The following is a 19,736-nucleotide window of genomic DNA, read 5'->3' as shown; positions in this document are numbered from 1 at the left end:
ATACAAAGTGGCGAAAAATTTAAAAATGTAATGTAGATTACAATTTTAAATAAGCAATAAGATTCTCTTCAGATCAAATATTTAAAAAAGAAATGATCAAAACCCATAATCATAAATGTGGAGAATCTGAGATTAGAAACATTCATGGTTAGATGAAATTCGCAATTCAGAGAGTTTTTTTATGATTCAAATAACTTGAGAATATTTGATTTACTTTTAAGAGGGTAGCTTTAAAATAAAAGTACATATACAAAAATCAATAGTTTGAAACTTGGGGTAAATTAGTTCAAAATGTTGACCTTAGACCGTATTTGGAATGGAAATTCAATTAAGGAACTCAGTATTGCCGATTTGTCAAATTTAAACAACTACAAACAATAGTATGTATGTATGTTGGTTATCCATAATGGGTGCACGGATTCACTGCAGTTCCTGTCTAAGTATGTACTCACAAGCATTCTTAGATTATTAAGTTCGGCATACAACATACCCGGACCCCATGGCTTCATATAAACTGTTATGGAGTGAATGTATTGTGTTGATGTACATAGGTATATTTTGGAAGAACCAGTCAATCAGGTGGGCTAGTTTACTTACAAGTATTCCAGCATCCATGTATATACCAGGCCAGCAGGTAACTGATGGGATTCGAACCTAATAGTTTTCTTGCCGATACCGGAAATCGAATCGAGTACGCCTGGCATACTAAAATCAGACTCGCGCCAGCCTATCCACTAGACTACATTGGCGCTTAAATTAAGCAACTTAAAAGGATAGTTGTAAGATTTTTTTTTGCAAATTAATTTTCGGAAAAAAGTGTAGGGTGTGTAAACCAACGCAAATTTAAGAGATGATCGCAAAGCTAACATTAATTTTACTTCATTCATACTCATACTTATGCTTATAAAGTGTGCATTCCAGATTGTACGGTTTTATTTATTTAATTCCCAGTAAAGCTCAATAATCACCTCAATAATACCCAGAATCTACCCGGATATTGCTTAGATAGAATCCTGGAATGTGAGTTATAACAACTTTTTGTTAATATAACCTTTCAAAGCTGTACGGATCAATATGATAATTGAGATATGGAATACAGCGATGCAAAGAAAGATTTTGATGTATTTTTTTAAGTAAGAATTTTTTCTACCGAAAAATCCGGGATTGAGGTTTAATTAACAAATCTTCTTAATTTTGTTATATTGAGAAATAAAAATACATTACCTATACAATACATCATTAGAATCGATCGACATTTGCGGCCACGGGAACGACAACAATCTACAGATCAAATTTCCTCGAAACGGATATTTTACGAACATTTTGGAGGGCTAAGTAAACATGAATCTGTACACGAGGATGGTAAAAATCCACTCGTTCACTCAATCTCGATACACTCTTCAACGATCTAGACTGTACATAAATAATCTATGATAATTTGCATATTCCTCACAAATAATGGTTGAATTTATAGTTATTGCATTGTACCTTGTTATTGCAATGTACCTTACAATGTACCTTGTAAATATTTTAGCAACTTGCAGCGAATAAAGCATTATTTTATGATTATGAAATTATGATTTTATGATTAACCATAAAATAATGCATTATTCGCTCCAAGGTGCTGGAATATTTTTCTTATATAATAAATAAGAGAAACTGATGAATGATTAATTGTAGGGTATGCATTTCAGATTCCCCTGATTTATTCGGGCATCCCTGGTTTTCGAAGTAGTGGACAAATAAAGCAAATTAAGGTCTTAATTATGCTAATTTTTTTGTGATTATTTTATCCATTTTTTCTTGAGTTTGAAAGAGATTTTAATTCTATTGACGTGTTTCGATAAGAAAATTAAATTTTTTAAGGGGTTTTAGTCACTTTCTTATAATTTATTTAAATTTATTATCAAATTCTGCTAAGATTTGGCCGAATTTTATATTGAAAAATTCGAGTTGAAATGCCCAGGTATTGTAAAAATTTGTTCACCCAAAATATTGCGGGATTAATTCTGCAAGGCTTATTCTAGGGGGGGCCCTCAACTTACAGTAGATTGAAACCCCCTTACCTGTTATATAAAACATTTTAATCATTTTAAGTATTTTGTTCTAATCTTAAAACATGTATTGACTTTTTCGGGGGATGGCTTCACTTTGTCTTAGGTTAGTCAGAATAAAAAAAACAGAAATTATCAGTTTGTCAACAAAATTTTGTAGAAATTTGATAAAGTAATAATAAACTTTAAAAATCCTTTTAAATCATATTTTTTCTTGGGCTTTGTTAGGAATAAAATTAATAAAACCAGGAAATCTGGAATGTTCAATTTTTAAGCATAAGTATGAGTATGAATAATGCAAAATTAATCTTTGTTTTTTGTCTCCTATTGAATTTTTATTCCAATTTGAATCTAAGATTTGAAATTCTAATTGAAACTTTTCCACCGTATTAAGCCCAAATTTCATGCTTTGATTATGATGTACTTTTTTTTTAAAAAAATTTCCCTCTACTAAAGGAAATACCCTGAATTCATCATATAATTCTTTAAGGGGGGGGGTAGGGTCTAACACTTTCAAAAAATCGATTTTTTTATTTTTTTATTTTCTTATTGTAAAACATTTCAAGAATGTTGTGTCAAATTTTCAAGTCAATTGAAGCAAAACTGTAGAAGTTATAGGCCTTTATCTCCTCCTATCTAATACTGCAAGAAAGCAAGAGCAGAAACTTCAAACGCGTTTTTCTCGAAAGCACATTTTTAAAGTCCGTGGACATCGTCATTTGAAAACTACTTATCCGATTCTTTTCAAATTTGAAACATATTTTCTACATATAAAATACCAGACCCCAACGTTTTTCTTTTTTGATTTTTTTACTTTGGGGAGATTTTACAGGTGAAAAATGGCGGATTTTTAAGTGAAAAATCATAGTTTTTACTTCAAACAGCCACAAAAATTTCATAAAAATATTTTTAAGTAAAATAAAAACGTTGGGGTCCAGAAAAACATCTATTAAAAGTATTTTGCTCTGATTTTTTGACATCAGATGATTCTGTGCTGAGATACAGTGTCCACCGCAAATCGTGTTTTCTAAAATTCATCCTCGAAAGTGCTCCGTCACCGGCTCATTTTTCAATATTTTTCTACGAAAAAATTACTAAATGTTCTTTTAACAATGCTTTGTATAATGCAAAAAATTTTAATACATTTGTTTGAACGATAGCTCTAGAAAAAAATCGTGAAAATGGTGTTATTTTTATACCCGTTAGACCCTACCCCCCCCCTTAAATGATTATTCTCAAATTATTATTATAAAAATTTCCTATATTTTCAATCTTATCTTATTCCATTATATTATCGTTCAAGTTTCTGATTCGTTGTCTTGAAAATTTAATTTCCACTCTGAATAATTGTTTGATAAGGTATCTTTTGTTACATTTAAAAGAACTTTTGACATAAGCTTCTTAAATGTTTTTAGAACTTTTTATTCTAAATATATCAATGATTTTTAATTTCAAGTTTTAATCCGCATTAAAATTTAAAAATTTCAACATATTACTTGAACACGTTTTTTTTTGTGTTTCAAAGATATGTAAGTGAAATAAACATTTGGATTTTAATTATAAATTTTGCAATTCCTTCTTTTGTAACTTTGATTGTCAATTTTGTATTTTAATATCATTTGTAATTTGATAGTACGATTTTAATTTGATACTTTGAATTGTGGGATGGTATGAATAAACCCAAGAGGCTGAAATCCCAATTATACAGTGAGCGAAATAAGAATAGCACCACTATGTGTTTTGCTTGTTAAAATATGAATGATTGAAAATTACGAAAATTTTCTTGCACAGTTTGTTCTGAATTGCTTAACGGATAAATCAAGCATAATTTTACTTTTTTGGACGTAGCAGTTGGCGTTGAGGACCAAATATGTGAAAAAGGGTGCGAAATAAGAATAGCACCACTTGAGTTTTTCAACAAAAACAAGATTATTTTTAAAAATTTACTGTGTAAAAGTGAATAATTATGCTTCCACAAATTATTTGAATGGATAACTGCATTTTAAGGAGTTTTCCAGAATGCCAAAGGTTTTCAAATGTTTTAAAAGGGGGTTTTAAGAGATGGATGGAATTTGATATTTGAGCTGTAATTTTTTACCAAACTACTTTCTTTCTTCATCAAAATGACGTGAAATGATGAAACAAACATTCGGGATGAATTTTGAATCAGATAAAAAAATAGATTAGAAATCAAAAACTTCGATTTTGGTCAGTAAATTACTCTTTTCAAGTATCAAGTCGTAGATGGCAGCACTATCTTGCAATTCAAACCAAGTGAAGTATCAATATTGATTCTCTAGGTTTATTTAGGCCCATATTCATCATTTTGAGGTATTTTCCAATCATAGTTTTGTGGAAATTCACGCTGCAGAAAGCTTTTCCGGATTTGCAAAAGAATCACCTGCATAAGAATGTACAACCGCCAAAATTCCTGCTCATCTCAACTTCCGATTCAAAACTAGAGAAATAGTGTTTGACTATTAAAAAACATTAGTATTTTTGAATTCCAACCTGCTTTTTGGATTCAAACTTAGCCTTAAATCTATGTTTCATCATTTTGCATCATACTTATGAATAGGGGAGAGTGGGGATACTTGATCCCCTTTTCTTATTTTCACCATATCTTTTTGGAAAAATTTAGCAACTCGCCGTCTTTTACATTTTCTGACAGCTTGTAACTTCAAGTTTCTATGCTCCAAAAATTAGAACGATACTTGAACCCGTTGATGAACTAGAAGCATCTTCGTGGGAGTAAAAAAATTGCGATTTTTCTGAAGTTAGGGGAGACTTGATCCCCTATTGAAGGAGACCTGATCTTTTATTAAGGATGCCCTAATCCTTGTATAAAAATCAAACAAAACCCCAAGATAGAATGTTAATTGACTATTTTGGTCATGTTTGTTCTTATTTCACAATTTATACCAGACATAAGAAGAAAATTCTATAACTTTATCTCAACGCTAATAACATTGCATACTTAAAGGCGCGATTTTTTATAATTAAGAAAAAATTAATTATTTTTGCTCTTTTCTTCAGACAATTGTTTGATAAATATTAGTTTTTGGATAAATATAAGTAATTTCTTAATCAGCAATCATAACGATCAATTTTTTTTATTTTTTTTTTTTAATTGTAAACCTATTTATTAAACACTACAAATTTGATTCAGAAAATTAACTATTTTTGCTCTTTTCTTCAGACAATTGTTTGATAAATATTAGTTTTGGGATAAATATTAGTAATTTCTTAATCAGCAATCATAACGATCAATTCAGAAGAAGAATATGTCATTTGGAAGGGGGATCAATTGTACCCATAATCAACATTTTAGAAAACTTTTTCTGAAAAACGTTGAGAGTTTTCCATTGCTTTGAAAATATGGCATTATGAAATTCGTTTTACGCTCGAACGATTGATACATTAGAACATATATTTTTTTCATAATTTTCCCATGTAAGGAACATTTTAAAGTGATGAAAAAAGATCTTCAAGTTACATTTTGTGAAATTTTTCAAACAAAGTTCAATTACTCAAACAATTATTTTGTTAAAATTTTTTAAACTATAAGCATAGTTATTTTGCACATTTTGGCCCATTTTTCTAGAACATTTGATCTTTGTAAGACATTCCAGTTTTGAGATATAGCTAAGGAATCAAGTATCCCCAGGGATCAAATATGCTCATTCTCCCCTATTAATGAAGAAATCAAGCCGTTTGATAAAGTTTTATAGCTCAAATATCAAATTCCTTAACGCTAGAGGAGCATCTCTTAAAACCTCCTTTTAATACCTTTGAAAACCTTTGGAATTCTGGAAAACTCCTAAAATGCAGTTATCTATTCAAATAATTTGTGGAAGCATTATTATTCACTTTTACATAGTAAATTTTTAAAAATAATCTTGTTTTTGTTGAAAAACTCAAGTGGTGCTATTCTTATTTCGCACCCCTTTTTCACATTTTTGGTCCTCAACGCCAATTGCTGCGTCCAAAAAAAGTAAAATTATGCATGATTTATCCGTTAAGCAATTCAGAACAAACTGTGGATGAAAATTTTCGTAATTTTCAATCATTCATATTTTAACAAGCAAAACATATAGTGGTGCTATTCTTATTTCGCTCACTGTATCAACAAAATAAAAACAACACTTTAAATTGTGGGTTTGAAAATAGTCGGTTTTTAGTTTTTGAATTTTTCTGTTGAACTGTTTGTTTTTCCATGTAATTTGATCTTCATTGTGTTTTTTTTTTAAATTTTAGATTCTTTGTCAGATGTTTTTATGTTATATCCCAATAGTCATGAGGGAAATATGAATTCTTCATATCAAGTGATGGATAACTGTCTGGCGATAACAGCAAACTACTGTCTGGCTCAAATAGAAAGTTATCTTTCCCCTAACTGTTATGTGTAAGTTTGTAAAAGGATTTGAACGCTGCTGACTTGTTTAGATAAAAGCGAAAATTTAAGATGTTTTTAATCACTTTCTTTAAGGTTTCTTTTAATAATCACTGGATTCTTCTTAGATTTGTCCGGAGATTGTGTTAAAAGGATCGAAATCAAATAACCAGATTTTGACAAATTTTAAAAATAATGTGCTTATTTGGTCAGCCAACAAAAATGCGGGAAAAATTTTTTACACTGGGGGCCCTCTTAACTTCTATTATAAAGAAAATATTCGAGATATTATTTCACGGGGGACGCTTACCTGTTACATTTTCAGTTTTTATTGCGATTTCTAGTTTCATTTTTTTTCTTAGATTTCTAGCACTTTAACTAGTATGAATAAAGTAATATTTTATTTTAACCTGCCCCTCCCCCTGAATATAATATAATTTTTATGAAGAGATTAACCACTTAATTTATGTTCGTTACTTAATTTATCGGCCTTATCGGTGAAAAGTGATGCCTACTATTTATCTTTATGTTCGTTTGCACTGCAAATTTCCGCTTGTGGGGCGAACCAAGCTTGGCCTACTATTGTGTGCGGTGGAAGATGCAACTCTATCTATTATTCAATTCATAGAAGCTGGCCCGTGCTGAACAAAAATTTGGTCCTTTTCATCGTTTAATCGGTCGTTTAATAAAGCATACTTACAATTGAAGACAAAATAAAATTAGAATCTTCGTTTGTGTAAGGAAATTTTTTGGTTAAAGTTAAGATTGGTGTGGTAAAATTCATATAAAAGAGTGGGGAATCATGGGCCACTTTTTTCTATGCCACGAAACTTCTTTATAATAAAAGATAAAATGAAAATAAAAAATGATATGGCAATTTTTTTAAAATTTTTAATAAGTTATTTTTTTAAAGCTCTAACTAATTTAAAAAAAGCAATATTTTTTGGATTTTGAAGAATGGTGGGGAATCGTGGACTACCAAATCCAAATTTACCAAATAACATGCAAAGTTTATGAGTTGACCCAAAACTCTAAATATTTTCGCTGGCAACGGTTTGCATGCATTAAGGAAAAACTTGCGCTCTCTCGCATACTTTCAGGATGTACGAATAAGGTGTTTAATATCGTCCAATTTGTATAATTCTCATCGCTTAAGCCAGAAATTAAAAATATATGTGTTTTTTTTAGTTTTGTGCGATGATTCTTTAATGTATATTTTGTTGAGAAATATACCTACAATAATGTTTGCTGGGAAGGTATCCCACAAAATGTGGCCCATGATTCCCCACATGCTAAGATTTGCAATTTCATCAAAAATTCCTTTTCCCGTGAAAGAACATGACATTACTAAGATCACAAGCTTATGAGCATATTTTTGTACTGAACTTTAGGTTCCCCATCGATGCAATCAGTGGGTGCTTGTTTAAATATGTAAGTAATATTTTTTCAAATTTTTTTAATCTTGATGAATAAAAAAGCATATGATGCGTATCTAGGTCAACAACATATGCTTACGCAAAGTGACGGCGATGACAGTTGGATTGAGATTTTTAACTCAACACACATCTGAGATATTGATAGAGGCCCACGTTTTCCAATGGCCTACCCCACTCTACCTTACTAAACTTTCAAAATCTACTATGTTCTATTATTTTTCTAATGAAAATTCGAATTCAAATTAAATCCTCTCAAAAGCTGTGGTATAGGCAATAAATATTTCTGAAAAGTCAATTTCAGCTCCTAAGCTTTTTTTTCAGCATCTCTAATCTAGCCATTCACCTCTGTACCAATCCCTGGCTTTGATTTCAAACGATCACTTTTCACTTTCTATCGATCAAAAATGTTTCATCAAATCAACCGGGTCTCCAATAGGGGGTAATTCCAGATTGAATGCCCTCCCGTTTGCAGCAATTAGAAACTAAACCAGATTAACTGCCCCGAGAGCATCGAAAACAAATTGCTGCGCGCCGCTCGCAGAACAACAATTGCATCAGCCTGGGGGTCGACTAATGATCTCTATTAAAGGAAGAGTGGAGTTAAAGTTTTTAAAGTGAAATAAATCGAGAAAAAAACCAATCACCTTGCATTGTTTCTCTCGTTTTACAAATTTGCACATGTGTGAACTAGAGGAAAACTTTGTAGGCAGCCCCAAGACTAGATTTGGTATCTAGAGTCTAGTCGAGTCTTGATGGGTTCATTCATTTCGGTTTCAACTGGAAATTAGTTCGGTTTGGTCGGAAAATTTCCCATCATGCCACTATCCACTGCTGGCTTGAAGCTAAGTAGTGCAAATGGTTTTAAAAACCAAAACAAACCGCTCTCGCTCGGTGCAGCCGGAATATGATGCAAAAATTTATTTATTGCACCTGCAGTGCGAACCGGTTTGCAGTTTCTAGACTTCTGAAAGGTTGTAGGTATCTACCCAGTTTATTCAAGTGTGAGACATTTAGTGGTGCTTAAAGAGATTGTGCCTCAAAGAGTCTTTTAAGAGCACGCCGTCTTTACTAAAAACATTTCCTCTTAACATAGGCTTGAGAATTTTCAAACCAATGCATGGATGATCTAATGCATTCTAAATAATTTGAAAATCTTATATAAGTTAAAACTTTCAACAGTTTACATTCGGCATATATTTTTCTAAATTTTATTGAAACTGTGTGCAGTGAGTTCCTAATCTTATTACTTTTATTTTCATTTTTGTCTTTGAATAACTGAAGCTGACTTTTTAAGGCTAGCCAACTTTATAATTGCTTTTCGCTATCTTGTGCCTAGATCTTTTTCGTCTTTTAAAAAAGCCTTAAGGGTTGGCTTCAAAGCTACACAAACAACCGTCTAGTCTAGGTCGTTGTCTCCAATGAATGTCTATGCCCCCGTTAAATTGGTTCAAACCCCAACGTTTGCGAAATTCGGCAGCCGCCCGTATGAAGTGAATTTCACATGCGCCTGTCAACAATTGTCTCGCTGCTCTGCAATTTGTCCTATGAGAGAGATTCGCACGCAGCATCCGCGAATGGGAGGACATTGCTTCATCGATTCATTCACTAGCGCTCAAAATGGTGAAGACAAATAGAACAACAACAATGGCGATATTGTCATTAACAGTTGGGTTTGGACGATTAGTTTTATCTTCAGTTTAAGGTAGTGAATGTTCGTTGTGGGGTCTTTGACATCCCCTCACATGGTAAAGTCTGAGCTAAATTTAAAAATTTAACAATGCTTCGAATTAGCCTTTTCCGTTTCGAATGGTTAACATCTAGGGAATGTGGCAGCTCTCTTTTAAATGTTGAAATCAATTATCCAAAACAGCCCACGCTTCAGTTGAATGGTTTGTTTACGATCTTGATCGTAAACCATATTTTGAAAGGTCAATTAGAATTGATTTATGGTCTCGGTTTGATATTCACCCATTCCCAGATTTATACCGATTTGTGTGATTGGAGCTTTTGTTTAGTGATTGAGATGGATTGGCCGAAAAATGGTTGAGGTGGACTAAATAATATACTTCAGCTATACTTATAAATCTTATTGATCATACATTCATCATAAACAATAAATATTATTTGCAATATGAGTTGAAGGGGAGGGGTCTTCGAATTTCAAGTTTAGTGAGCAATAATCACATTATCATAAACACTCAATGAAAAAGGAATTTTATTCCATCCTGCTATTATTTTTTTTATTTATTTACATAGTATTCCGTCTCACGACATAACTGCCTTCCATCTTGCTACTAAAACCATAATTCAAATTAAAAAAAGATAAAAATGATAACATGAAAATAAATGATTATGTAAATTATTTAAAAAAAAATATCGTTTATAATCAAAAACAAAAAATAGACTGATTTTTTTTTCAAATTATTCTAAATAATATTGACCCATTCCAAGCATTCCAAGCACCCGATTATTATATAAATAAATTGCACGCCATAAGATATTATTTCTTGAGCTTCATTTTCTCTCAAAATATTTTCAGCCAACTTTTTTAGAATTCAGTATGTTATTGTTCAAGGTGTGAGTATGAAAAAAAATGATTTCAACTATTATCCTTTACTGAAACATAACTTCGTCAAAAATCTAGCTATGTCAAAAAAAAAAAAAAAAAAAATAGAACATGATGTTAAAAAAGCTATCTTTTAAGCATGATATGAGATAAAGTATAATCACTGCATGTTAACGCTCTTGAATAGGTGATTAAAGGTATCTATTTTAAAGCGTTATGACGTTACGGGAATTCTACTGTTTTTTCAATTCATGATTTCTTAAACGTCACATATTGTTGAAAATTGGGGGTCTTTTTGAACTTTTTGAAAGGAATTCAATGCAATTTTCAGAATGAAAATCGATTCAGAAGGTTGTGAGTTGTCCCCGGGTAAAGAGTGCGTTGTGACGTCACGAAAATTAATTTGCTATTTTTCGAAAACGTTCAAGACGTTTTATTCCAATACTATTGTAGTATTTCTTCTAGTTTAACATTACAATCCACTTCAAAAAAAGAATTCTATTTTCAAATTTTTTACGTAAATAAGAAACTTTTTGTCACATAAACACGGTTGTTTTGAAACGTTTCTAATAAAAACATAATAAATTGCACTTGTTGAACACTTGGTTCGAGAATCATGGAAATAAAATTCTCATCGATTTTATAAAATAACTTTTGGGAGTCTTGGATCAGGTAGTTATCTGTGATTTGAATTAAAATCTTTAAAAAAGATCAAGTTCTTCATATATCTATATTAGAATTAGAAAACTGCTAATAGCTTGTATTACTTGCTAGCATTATGATAAAACAAAAATAAATAAATGAAATGGATGCAATGAGATTCAAAAACCATTTGAACATGTTAAATTTTATAGATAAACTTTTTATATCAAACATAAAACTTTCATCTATTTAAAAATGAATGTTTGTCTGTCTGTCTGTTCCCTATAGGCTCGAAAACTACTGAACCGATCAATGTGAAATTTTGTATGTAAAAGTTGCGGGGTCGGAAATGGTTTCTAAAATACTTTCAAATCACTCCGACTATAAAGAAGGGGGGCTCCCATACCAAATAATAAAAATATGACACAATTCGAACCAATTCCGGAAACTACTAAACCGATCAATGTTAAAATTTCACATGTGTGTACCCGTTTTCAAGACCGAAAATGGTTTCTATCATACTTTCAGACCCCTTCTAATCTATAAAGAAGGGGTAGAGGGGTCTCCCATACAAAATTACCAAAAGTTTGACACAAGTTTTGGAAAACAATAAACCGATCAACGTGAAATTTCTTATATAGCCGTTTTCAAGACCGGCAATGGTTTCTATAAAACTTTGGAACTTTTCCGAATCCGAAAAGGAAGGGGGGCTCCCATACAAAATTAACAAAAAATTTACAAAATTTTAACAATCTTTGAAGAATTTTTGTTAAAGTAGATAAACGGACTCGTTTTGAGATGATGAGATGGTTTATTGAATTGACAAATAAGTTTTTACAGAAAAAGATGATATAATGTATTCATAGACGCTTACCATTTAAATGAATGAAAAATCTCATATTCAATAAATGTAACATACATATTTTTAACAAAACCAATGTCTAGGTGTTTTCATAAAATTTATAACATTTTTTTTTACTATGTACATGTACAAATTTGCCTGAATTTAAAACTCCTACCAGTTCAAAAAGGAGCGATTTTGTTCTTAATTCAAAGGTTTTACGTATTGTATTGAAGATCCCTCCTATTTTTTTTTCTAAACGGTGGCTCCTTCAACCTTCAAACCTTCAAGTTTTGTTGAGACTCAAAACAATCTGAACGCTCAGATGACATGAAAAATAGTGTGCTTTTGAATAATGTAATTTGATTCAAAAGGAAGTATATTTTAATTATAATAATTATAAAGAACTTTTGAAATGATTTTGTAGAACTTAATTTTTTTCATAAAAAGGGTAGAAAAGCACACAGGGTCAACTAGTATTTCCACTTAAAAGCAAGTAACTAAAAATCCAAATCAAACCCCTTATTAAAATCCCACAAAATAGACTTTTAACTGAATTACAAAATTATACAAATTAAAATATGTACTTGGTCCCATGCGAAATTTGGACCAGATATAACCTGACTTTTGTAAGGAATTATGTGGATTTTGTATGAGACGAACAAAAAAATACAGCTTTTTACCAGTTTTCATAGTTAAAGCTTCATGGAAAACTTTAATAAAAAGAAATCGGCTGATACTAGAAATCGGCTGATACCCAGCCAAAGGCTGGAAGTCTCTCTAATAAAGACGAAAAAAAAATCGGCTGAAAGAGGCTTAAGAAATCGGTGCAAAACTGGATTTTCAAGCTCCTTCCAAACAAAATCAAAACCTGAATATAAATTCCAGATAAGAATTCCTATAAATTTGAAACCTAAAGCGAAACTTGATATCAGTACCCTCAACCAGAAATTTCTTGTTTGATTCTGAATTTATGGTTTTCAATATGATTTCGTTTTTCAATTATAAATTCTCATTTGAATTTATGAACTTAAATGACATAGTGATTTAAGGAATTGTTTCAAATTTTTTTTATGGAATTTTTCTTAATTTTAAACTCTGTCTGTAAATTTTCAATAAAAATATCAAATTCAAATCCTAAAAATGGTTTGAATTTTGAATATTTTCTTTGCATGATCCTAAACTATAAGTTTCGAATTTGACAACCATCTTATTTTAATTAGAAATGCAAAAATAAGATTCGAATCAGAATTCTATATCAATTATGATCTAAACTGAAAATCCAGAACATTAAACTGGATAACTACTTGGTATTTTTTGGCAAGTATCCAGGCTGGGCAATTCCGAGATATTTGATCCTAAAAACTTGAAAAATCCGGGCATATTGTTCCAAACTTTTCCTAAAAATGAGGCCAATATTCAGGCAAATTTTGGAATTATTCTATTAAAAGAAAGAAAAAAAAATACTTGGGATACTGTTTTTTTCTATCGAAACACATCTGCCGATTCAGAATCATAAAATCGTTCATATGTATTTCGACGAAATTTGTTTTAAAAAATGTTTTGGACGCAGGATACATAATTCTAAGAACTCAATTTAAATTTTTGTTTGATTTTGTAAATAGATTTAAAAAATCTGGTTGAAATCCGGAAAATCTGCGAAGCTTTTTCTAACTTTATTGGAATTCAATATTTGGGACTAAATTTATATCAGCAAATGAGATTTGTTTTGAAACAATTGTCGTTGAATTGTAGACCTCTGGGATGAGATTTCGAGGTTTAGGAATCGAGATTGTTACTCTTGACTCATTTTAGTTATTCATCAAATTTGATTAAGAATTTCAAATTTTGAGTTTACCCAAAAATTAAAAACGCTTGGCATTTTTAGACCTTTATGGGTAGTGTTTAACCTCCAAAACTCCTCCCCGTTCCTACGGCCATGATGGGAGCTCTCCCTTCCTTGAGTACGACCGACTCAAAACTCACAGATACCATTCTTCATTCAAAACAATACTCCATGCCAAATTTAACACCAATCGGTCTGAGCACTTGAAAAAAATGTACAAATTCGTTGAATTTTTATAGAGATTTTGGCTATTTTTAAGTAAATTTCATACAACGATTGAAAACATTTAACAGAAAACAGATCTCCAGTTTATTTATATTGTTAAGATTGTAACATAAACTTTTAAATTCCCCCAAAGATAAAATTTTCGACTTGCTCCATTTGGAGTTATTGAAGCTTTGAAAGAGTCATTTTTCATAACTTCATAATTACAAAACTAAAACAATGTTTGGTTATTCGTTTTCATTAAAAGATGCGCATCGTAATGAACTGAAATGATGTTCAACGAAAGATTTTGATTAAATATCACCATGAAAAGATATCAAGAGAAATCTGATTATATTACCACCCTTACTTCAAGAACTTCAAGAAAGTTGTCATAAATTTTTCAGTTCAAGAGATAGATGTTTTAAGACTTCGACAAAGTATCATAATTTATTATAGTGCATCAAAATAAAAATTTACGAAACGTCGCTGGTTGACTTCCGACAGTGTTATACTTAATTTTTCTTTGTCGGAAGCCGCAGTCCGTGGCGTAGAGGATAGCCTTCAAATCTCCTAAGCCAGCGATCATGAGATCGAATCCTGGTCACGGCATACAAAGTACACTTTCTGTGGGTTGGTAGTATTAGCGTTTGTAATCATATTCTCCATCATATTCTCGGCTCGGCATATTCTCGGAAGATGTACTATTAGAGTTAAGTAAAAAAGAATCTCTTCAAGGAAACAATAAGTTTCATTGTGATCCTGTATGTGTTTGTGTTCTAAAAAAAATCAGTCGGAAGTCGAAAGTCCGGACTTTCCAAGTAAAGTTTAGTTCTGGCGTGATAATATGTTCTACAATATTGTAGAATAATTTAAACCTCAATCTTATCACAGTTGGAAAATTATTTTCATATCTCAGTAATTTTCTGAACCACCCTAAAAAAAATTTCAGTCAAAAAAACCGCCTTTACTTGTTGTTAAAGTTCGTCTAGGGCTTCAAATGCATCGAACTTAAGAGGAAGATGTTAATAATTGTTTCCAGCTAAAATTCATTATTAGACCACTAAGCAATGAGTCTAACATTTCAACCCTTTTAAATACATGTCACCAAATTGTTTCAAATTAAGTTTGCTTGATTGTTCGGATTTGATCCAAAGTTTGGAAAAGGTTCGGAAAGGGGCCCTGTTGCCTGGGTTTCGTTTACAGAAGCTCTGATTTTGCCCGGATTTATTCACTTTGTTTGCAAAACCAAACAAAAAACTCAAGGTAAGTTATTACAATTACTATTTATTTTCGCTTCCGAAATGATTTTTTTATGATAGTATTATGAAAACAATGGTAAACGGTTTTTGGATGCGTTTTAACATATTGGCTCAGTGTATGATTCAATACTTTTGTATATGAAATTCTAATCATCATGTGTTAGATCTAACTTCAAACTCGACGGTGAGACACACAGTAGCGTGATCTTACTTTTTGGACTGAACGAAAGAATTGAACATTTTACAAAATTGTGGGAATTATACGTCAAAGATTGTGTAAGATTAACAATATCAAGAACGATACTTTTACAGTTGGTTGTATAGCAAACATGTCCCGACAATTTGTTCAGTTGGTTTCGATCGATAGATCTTCTTTATAAGAGAAGAGAAACGGCAAACGGATGTCATTTTTTTAAAACAAAATCGCTAAGACGTTCGAAAAAAAAATAAATGGAACACAGGCTATCATTGATTTTCTGTTTATTTTTTGTGATAGTTCCCTCGAGTCAGTCGACAGATACTGAATTGTGTACAGTTTCCGAAGCTGACCTAGAATATATCAAAACTTCTTTGGAAAATCTGAGCAAAAATGATAAAACTTCCGAAAGCAGGACCTTTGAAAACTCCAATAAGAAATGTCAGACGGTGATGAAGCGAATTGGTGTGAATCTGAAACATTTGTCGCAGAAGAAAGTTTTGCTGAAACAGAACATCCTGGCGCAAGAAGAATTCAATGCCAAAAAGATTGAATACGAGCAAATTCTAAGAAACATGACTAGTGAATTTAACGAATTTAAGCAACAGGTTATTGAAGAGCAGCGACAAAAAATTGAGGAATTTGGAAAAGTGATTGTCGAATTGCAGGCAAATAAAACTGAACTTAATACAGCATTGCAGCACGTAACGTCCAAAGTTGATGACGCAAAGGAAATGTTGAGCGTTATGTATGTTCAGAACAATGACATCGACAATGCTATCGAAAAATCGAAAGCGTTAAAACCAGATGCAATTATTGCCATCGTCAAAAGTGTTTTAACAAATTCTCCTAATAAAATCATTCCGCTTATAGATTTTACGGCTTCCATCAAAGAACCAGACACTCGTAGTGAAGCTTACAAAAGGATGTACGCGGTTGCAGAGAACTTGCCGCAGCTCGGAGAAATCCATGTGAAGCTTGCTTCCCATATTCGAATCTTCGAACAAACGTTGACAGAGAATTTAACAATCAGTGACGATCAGAAAGAACATATCCAGAACATTCTACCTTGGATTGAAGGAAAAGCACAGGCAGTGATCGCATCCTGGGTCAGCAATACCCGAGATTACGTTGCCCCATTTAAGGCGGCCCTCGATGAGATGTCCGACCAGCTGATGAAGCGAGTTGGGCAAAGCTTACAATTGCCGGAAAATTTTCGGACTGTAGATCAAATGATCGAATTTCTGGTAGCGACCGATAATAAATGGAAGCTCTGGGCCTATCAGAGAGCGGTTGATCGGAAAATGCTACCGTACAGGAGTTCTGTTTCTAGCTATGTGAAGGGCAGAAAGGAAATTGGAAATCTGGAGCACAAGGAGACGCAAATTTTGTTAGATATCAGTAATAAGCTGAATAGTTTGTAGGTTGTAAAAAGTTGTTGAACCAATAAGTTTCTAAACTTTCAAGAACGTTGTTGATCAACAATTGTGTAACGGAATTTGTCAAAACGTTTATTTTTGCGAACTTCAAAAAAAAAAACTGAATTAAAATTGTAAAATGTGGTGAATTTTCAAAGTTTTCAATGAAAATAGTGTCTTAACCCCAGTTATTGAAATCCCTTGAAAAAAAAAAACTGATTTGTCTGATCATTTATCCATGTGACAAAAATAGCAAATGAGATCATCAACAAGAAAATTTTAGTGCAGAAATCGCTGTAAAAACACCACTTAACCCTTTCGTTTAACGACATTTTTTTTGTGTTCCGACTCCTGATCCAAAATTTGACTCCTGAAATCAATAACCCGTCCCTTCCCACTCCCGTGTGCATATTTCCATCCCAATCCAATGTATTTGAGCAGTAATTTTGCATAAATAGTGAATAGTTAATATGGACGATCCCTTTTGCCGGCCCGAATTCGATACCAGGCATGGCTTGCTCGTTCCTCAAAACACTCATGTGCACATTTTCATCACAATCCGAGGTTTAATTACGCTTATATCTCTAAAACAATATTTGTCTTGTAAGGACGACCCCTGTAAGAAGGGGTCAACCGAAAATCTCAAAATATTTTTCATCATTTGAGCATCCATGCCAAATTTCAGCTCTGTAATTTTTAAGACGGTTCAGCCTTTAGAGGACAACAAACAAATGAATCAATTTGGATGTTGATGCCAACAGACTTGAAAATGACAAAACATCGAAATTTTGGTTATCTTGAAAAAATAAATTGTCAAAAATAAAATTTCTGGGCCAAGAATCTACCTTCTAACATAATCTTATAAAAATTTGAGATCAAAACGTAGAATTTGACAAAGTTACAGCTTATTTTGTGTGGCAATCTAAATTTTCCCAACTTTCACTAAAATAGCTATAATAAAAAAGTTAAGAAAGAGGGGAAGGTCCATGGACTCAGGTTGATCGGCCATTCTCAAATTTAAGGATTTTTTTTCAATTTACGCATTTATTACACGACTTATGCCTAGGACCAATGAGATTTCACTTGGATTTTTTGCTGTGCTGAACCTTACAAGTGTTTTTTTACAAGAGAAACTCCCAAATCATCATCATTTGATTACAATAATCTCGACGAAGTTGTAAATATCGACTAATTGCTGGTAAAATTTGTGAAATTTTTTTATGGTTATTTCCAATTTCCTATGTTTGTTAAATAAACAATTGATTCATTATTTTCTCCGCTAAGCATTCTAGGTTTTCAATAATATTAATATTTTCTTTCCAATATCATAAAAACTTAAGTTGCAGTTTTCGACACTGTTTAGAAAACTGTATCGAAAAGTACTACACGGAAAATAATAAGATGGTAAAATCGTGATAAAAAGGTAACTTTTACCTCGTCGAGGTGTAACTCACCTTACAACTTGGTAAAGTTTACCTGAATTAAGCAGTCAAAAATGGTAAAAGTCGCCTAGAAAAAGCTAAAGCTTACCTCACAACAAAGGGGAAGTTTGAACAGAATAAAACGGTAAAATTTACCAAGAAAAAAAAAAGAATCCAAACAAGGTACTTTTTACCTCTTCGAAGTAAAACTCACCTTGTAGCGAGGTGAAATTAACCTGGATTGAGCTATACAACTCTGTACAACCCACTCAGAAAAAAGCTAACTATTTTATGGAATCATTTCGTGAGGTTAAGCTGTTACTTCATAGAGGAACAAGTTTTGCATTCCTGCCCAAAATATGAAAATAGGTAGGACGGTAAATTTAGCTTAAATTTCATTTAGTTATTCTTGTAAACTTTACTTCCATTACAGATTGGTTCAGTGAGCTTCAGTTTTCCACATCATTACGGAACAGCCACAGACATTCAAAATTATCCCCCAGTTGACGGGATGAGCCAAACGGAGGAGAGAACTAATGTGCTAACCAATTTAGAAGGATTCTGTTACCATGGTTGCGCTTAAGGACACGGAGAATGCAGGGTTAGTGTCCGGCATCAAGTAAAAGTGTAATCATCCGACAAAACGGAACTTTCAAGGAAAACAAACCGTTGACTGAGCTGGATTGTCATAAAGAAGAACTTTATTTCAAACATTTATTACCAAATTAACAAACAATATTAAAAAAATAAAATTTGGTGTCAAGCCAAAACAGAACCTTTTAACACTGCTGAACTGATGTACAAGCTAAGCCTTGAAAAGTGTGTAAAGTCCCGACGACCGTTTTGAATCAATTTTATGTTTTTTGGTTGAGCCACCAGTTGTCTCCAAGGACACCAGAGAGAACTGTCAAGAAGAAAATGAAATGTAAAAAAAACAAAATAACAAACTTTTAGTCAATTAAGAAGAGGTCGTATCTATTTGACGAGTTTCGAGCAAATTGATGTTGAAGATTCGTTACACATTTCTGGTTTGCGTTATCAAAATTTTACGATTAAAGCTGTTTTTCGGATTGTTTCAAACTAGCATGAAGCACCTAATACAACCGGTTATGATGCGTGAAAATGCCTGCTCAGAGAAGCCTAGAATCTGTATTTCTTCGTTGGATTGTTAATTTTAAGCTCAACTGGATAAAATAATTGGTTCGTCTGGCTTGTTGAAAAAGAATCAAGGTAAAATGAGCCAGATGAATTTACCTTGTTGTTAATATATTGAAGCCATCCATTTTTCTACGATGTTAGTTCATAAATTTTTGAGATCATATACAGTTGCGCTCTTCCAAGAATCAGGTACTTCAAAAGTTGATTCGGCTTGTTTAAATGATAGCATTTGGAATTTTGAATACGTTTCTGGAATTTTATAATAATCATTTCGTTAGTCTTTTTCGTGAGAACATTAT

General features: G+C 32.1%; 2 protein-coding genes across 3 annotated transcripts in view; both read left to right on the top strand.

The window, feature by feature from the left end:
* Positions 1 to 16,864, top strand: part of LOC129753711 (uncharacterized) — a 121,763-nt gene extending 104,899 nt beyond the window's left edge. The window contains exon 2 of the mRNA XM_055749556.1: positions 15,741 to 16,864. Within this exon, the coding sequence (XP_055605531.1) occupies positions 15,741 to 16,864 (1,124 nt within the window). The remainder of the gene's footprint in view (positions 1 to 15,740) is intronic.
* Positions 1 to 19,736, top strand: part of LOC129756339 (location of vulva defective 1) — a 760,372-nt gene that overhangs the window by 215,292 nt on the left and 525,344 nt on the right. The gene's annotated exons all lie outside the window — the stretch shown is intronic.

Source organism: Uranotaenia lowii, chromosome 3, assembly GCF_029784155.1.
Source record: "Uranotaenia lowii strain MFRU-FL chromosome 3, ASM2978415v1, whole genome shotgun sequence".
Taxonomy (NCBI): domain Eukaryota; kingdom Metazoa; phylum Arthropoda; class Insecta; order Diptera; family Culicidae; genus Uranotaenia; species Uranotaenia lowii.
This window is presented reverse-complemented; position numbering and strand designations above follow the sequence as displayed.